Source organism: Asparagus officinalis, chromosome 7 (genome assembly GCF_001876935.1).
Source record: "Asparagus officinalis chromosome 7, Aspof.V1, whole genome shotgun sequence".
In the NCBI taxonomy this organism is placed as follows: Eukaryota; Viridiplantae; Streptophyta; class Magnoliopsida; order Asparagales; family Asparagaceae; genus Asparagus; species Asparagus officinalis.
This window is the reverse complement of record NC_033800.1, coordinates 143,652,286-143,657,337: the sequence shown is the minus strand read 5'-3', so window position 1 is coordinate 143,657,337 and position 5,052 is coordinate 143,652,286. Positions and strand designations below refer to the sequence as shown.

Sequence of the window (5,052 nt, the reverse complement as noted above, 5' to 3'; positions counted from 1 at the left end):
ATTCAAACAGTCTTAACTTGTTGTAAATGTTGTGTTGACAATCAACCCTTCAGAGAAGAAAATGTTTAAAATATTTTTTAATGCTCTTCAAGTGTGTATCGTGTGCATAACTCAAATGGTAGATTAATATTTGTTAAGGCTCCAATATTAAGATCAATAATTAATTTTATTTCTATGTTATTTAAAAATATATGTATAGGATTGAGAATCGGTTATATTAATAAAATAAAAGCTAGCTCTCCTACATCTTCGCGAAGTTTGCACGAGAAAAGAGTCACCATCGCCCAAGGGTGTGTTTGGTTCACCCATTTTATAAGAAAGTTTGGAAAACATCTAACAATGATATTTTTGTAAATAATAAATTTCTGTAGATTTCTATAATCTGTGTTTGGTTTAAATTTTTTTCTGTAATAATGTCTTCTATAAAGTAGGGGAAAAGATGGGTGTTTGGTTCAATTTCTACAAATTATAGGAAATGTTTTCTACCCAAAATATAATTTTATTGTAATTCTTAAAAAAATTATAGGAAATATTTTGAGATGTCAAAAATGACCAATTTCCTTGTTTCTTTTACTTTGCTTGTTTGGTTCAAAACAAAAAAATAGCCCATGACTTTATAGAAAAAAAAAAGATTTCTTATAATTTGTAGAAATTGAACCAAACAGCCCCTAAATTTATAGAAAAGTGTCAATGTGATGTTAGATTTCTGCTTGATTTCCACTTATTTTGAAAGGAAATTGATTTATATAAAATTTGGTATTTTTTTGTACTTTACAGAAAATATTTTTGTAAATTTTTTTTGGAACCAAACACAGTTTACGAGAATTTACAAAAAAAAAATTAATTACAGAATTACCATTGTCATACATTTTAAGAAAATTTTTCTATAAAATTGTGCAACCAAACGCCCAAAAAATCAACTTCCTCCCAAAATGAGAGGAAATTGCTTAAAAATCTGACATTTGTATTAAAAAAATAACTAAGTACATACGTACCCCATCCCCCTCCCCCAAAGTGATTTTCCATGGGCATTGTTAGGAACCTATTTTTCTATAAAGTGACATTCAACCAAACAAAAGAAAAAGAAAACAACCTATTTTCTATAAACTAAGGAATTTTTAATGTTTTGAACCAAACAAAGAAATAAAAAAATAAAGAAAAGTAATACTCTTTGAGTTCTATAAACTTGTCCTACAAATTTTAAAAGAAATACAAAGAAATTAAAATTTGAGCACTTTTCCTTTTCCTTTTTTTTATAGAAATCGAACCAAACAGTCATTTGGAAAGAGCTTAATCTTTCACTTCATGGTTCATGCTCAATTAAATAAAGTTGTTGCTTTTTGAATATTCGATCGCTTAAATGCTATCTACGAATCTTGGACCCATAAAAATTTTATTTTCTCTCGATACAATGACCACATGAGCTACACGTTGTATCAGTACACAACCCGACAAATTTACTTCCCATATCATATTTTGAGGGCTTAATTTCACTTAATTACCCTATAGTTTTCCCTAGTTTGCACTTATATACCCTCTCTTATTTTGACATCACTTAATATATCCTACAGTTTCTAAGGCTTTGACATCACTTATATTTAAGTGCAAGTTTAATTTAAGTACTTCAGGGTTTATAAGTGCTCTAAAAACAAGTGTGGGTACGTATATGAGCGAAAGTTTTAAAAACTTTAGAGTATATAAGTGCTACAAAAAACAAGTGAGGATACAAGTGCAAAGTAGGGGGAACCATAGGGTATTTAAGTACTATTAAGCCTATTTTGAGAGTTCTTTCACTCATTTGTTTCCCAAGGGAAATTTTCTTTTTTTCTAAACCGCTAAAATATATGATGAGTATATAGAGCTGGTGTGTTGCTTAATACTCTTGTTTGGTGTTGTTATGGAATAAACATAGAATTGAGATCAAGATCACAGAAAAACCGAGGGAAAAAAATTGTACACATAAACTTAACGTGATTCAGAGTAAGTACAACTCTCACAAGCAAGAGTAAATAATTGTTCTTCTAAATCAAAGGAAAAAGATACAAAAGAGTCTCTCATATTTAAGAACCCTCTTCTCAGTGATGATAAATCTCCATGCAGAATCATGCGCTATAATTATATTCATCTGAGGGTCAGAAACAAACTCTACATCGTTGTAACTAATCTTCTACATTAAAACTTAAAAATACCCCTGAACAAATTCGGGTACTTTTTCTTTTTTAAGTATTAAAAAAAGTGACATCCGTGTGGGGCCTTTCTTCCTCACTGTTCTCTCTTTGCTTCGTGTTCTGAAAGGCCGTGAACTAGATGGAAACTGAAATATGCTGTCAAAAAAGAAAATAATTAGTATAAATCTGAAATTAAAAAGTTAGAACACCAGATCTGAACGGGTGCAGTCGTGATTTCACTGTCCTAGAAGATAGAGAACCCGTCTATCGCCTTGGCGCAATCGATCCTCTCCCCCTAGCAGTAAAAAACCCCGAAAAACGGCCGGCCTCTGTACTTGGGCGAGAGTAACAAAGTTTCTGCTCAGACAAAGATGGTTGCCCGGAAAAATAATGAACACACTAACAAAACTTTGAGAAAGAAATGGAGGAAGAATCGTTTGCAGAAGAAGAGATGATGTTGCTTTTCACTGTGTTTTCCGAGGAGGAGAACCCTGATATATATAGGAGCTGGAGGCCAAAGAACCGTTGGTCCGAATCAGCATACGTTACGCACGATCCGCGTAACTCCCCGCGCCAACTCCGCATCTGTTACGAACGAGTCACGCGGAATGAAAACGGAAAAATGAAAATACTGAGATCCAAAAAACTGTAAGTGCGTGGCGTGCGCGCGTGTGTGTTATGCAAAGCCCACAAAACCCAAAACACTATTTAATACCCAATAAAATGTGAACCAATATAAACCTCTTGGACTTTTTTCCATTTTCCAATGTGGGACTATTCACAAAAACAAAATTGTCTTTTCATGAACAAAATATCCAACAAAATACAAATTAGGGATACTAGTACAAATTGATTAAGATTCAAGACATCTCAACAAGAGCATTGCACATCGTGTCCCCGACAACTAACTTTTGAATGCGTGTCGCGTTAACAAAAAATATCTTGACTTATATATGTATGATACATGATCAAGTTTTTTAAATAAGATCAAGTTTTTTAAATAAACTAAGTCTAATGACATTTTGACTGGTACTTGATTTCCTGCAAAAATATGTTTGTAAATATATTATAAAATAACTACAATAGTAAATGCGGATAGCATGTCCTTTTAAATTTTTAGTTAATGTGTGTCAGTGACGTCACATGCATTTAAATCTGACCAAATTAAAATTATCACATATTCAGATCATAACTGATGATTTGAATATGCACCTCATCAACAACTCGCAACAACAAATATGAAGAGACACGCCAACCCTAGTGCACTGTAACTACAATTTGCTTTAGATCTAAATACTCAATTTTAGAAAATAATAAACTATATTTTTTTTTTCTGATCATACCTATTCATGCGCATCCCCTACCAAAAGGATATATAATTATCATATTATTATATTTTAGTAAAGATTCAGTTGAAAACAAGACCAGACAAGTGGAAGGAACCGCTGCGTTTCCTTCCAAGAAAACGCCAAAATATCGTTCATGAGCCTTCAATTTTTAAGCTCCACTGGTCTCTGCCAACGCTATATAAACTCTACCACTTCTCCTCTCTTCCAACACTACGAACTCTCTCCCTCTACTCCTCTCTCTCTCTCTCTCTCTTTCTCTCTCTCTCTCTCTCTCTCTCATATCAATGGCATCAATAGCAGTCTCTGGTTCTCGTCTCTCATCTCAAGCAGCAACTTCTCCTTTCCCAAGGACTCTAGCTCCAACCAACACTTGCAGAGGACAGGTGAAGGATTAATTTGGTTTTTGATCTTGCATTTGAATTTGGTTATCTGGGTGCGTCTTAGTTTTGTCTAAACTTGGTTTTTGTGTAGAAAAGATGATCCTCGGGTGATTCGTGTTGTACCGTTCTAATGAGTTTAGTCTCATTTTCTCAGTAAATTTTGAATTTTGTCATCTGGGTTTGCCTTATTTTCTGCATTATATATGTTGCTAATATTATACGGAAAATTCTGAAACTTTAAAAAAATATCTTTTTTTTCCTTTGATTTTGTTCCTAAAATTATCTCTAGCACTGGTGAAAAGACATCTCTAGCTTGGAGTCAAAACATTTCCCTAGTTGTTTCCATTTTTTTTTCCTTATTTAAATTGTTATTTGATTTGTTGCTATCGATTTCAGTTCCAAGTGAGAGCCAGTGGGTCTGATGAAGAGAGGAAGGTGGTGCTGAGAAAAGAGAACAATGGATGGAAAATTGATTTCTCAAGTGAGAAGCCTGCCACTCCTTTGCTCGATACAGTCAATTATCCTGTCCACATGAAGAACCTCTCAACGCGGGTACTTTCCTCTTTCTCTTGTTTTTGAATTTCTTTGTTAAAATATGGATGATGAAGTCAAACATTTGTACATGCATGGTAGTTACAATTCCTTCCAAATATAACTACCATCACCACTCTTTTTTATTGCTGTTATGAATGACAGAAAAAGGGTAAATTTCATGAATTTTGGGTGTTTTTTTTTAACAAAACAAAACCCTTGAACTTTGTAAATGAGAGAAAGTTTCCTAAACTTACCTCACTTAACTACCATGGCTTACCGCCACCCCTATATTTTTAACTCAAAGAGTCAGACTGAAGAAAATATCAAGAAGAGCGCGTCAAATCTTGTAAAGTTTTGGCTTGATCACCTGTCACTGCATGAAACTAAAAGGGTCTAATCAAATTTCTAGTTTATTCTTATCCCTCCATCTTCATGTATTTTCATCTCTTTAAATATTAAATATTCCATCAGTAAATTTAAAACTCGGCGTTTTCTCAAGAAAAAAAAAACTTCTATATATATTATCCTTGTCAAGTAAGGTTATGAAAACTAAATGGCGGGGTTTAAACCTTTTCTTTACTCTATTTGCTAACTCCGTTAATTAATTTACAAGAACTTCAC

At 33.2% G+C, this 5,052-nt stretch overlaps 1 protein-coding gene across 1 annotated transcript in view; it reads left to right on the top strand.

Annotated features, from left to right (window-relative positions):
* Positions 3,768-5,052, top strand: part of LOC109849510 (probable 1-deoxy-D-xylulose-5-phosphate synthase 2, chloroplastic) — a 4,954-nt gene continuing 3,669 nt past the window's right edge. Inside the window, exons 1-2 of the mRNA XM_020419357.1 lie at positions 3,768-3,900; positions 4,294-4,449. Coding sequence (XP_020274946.1) covers positions 3,802-3,900; positions 4,294-4,449 — 255 coding nt within the window. The 5' untranslated portion in view covers positions 3,768-3,801. The remainder of the gene's footprint in view (positions 3,901-4,293; positions 4,450-5,052) is intronic.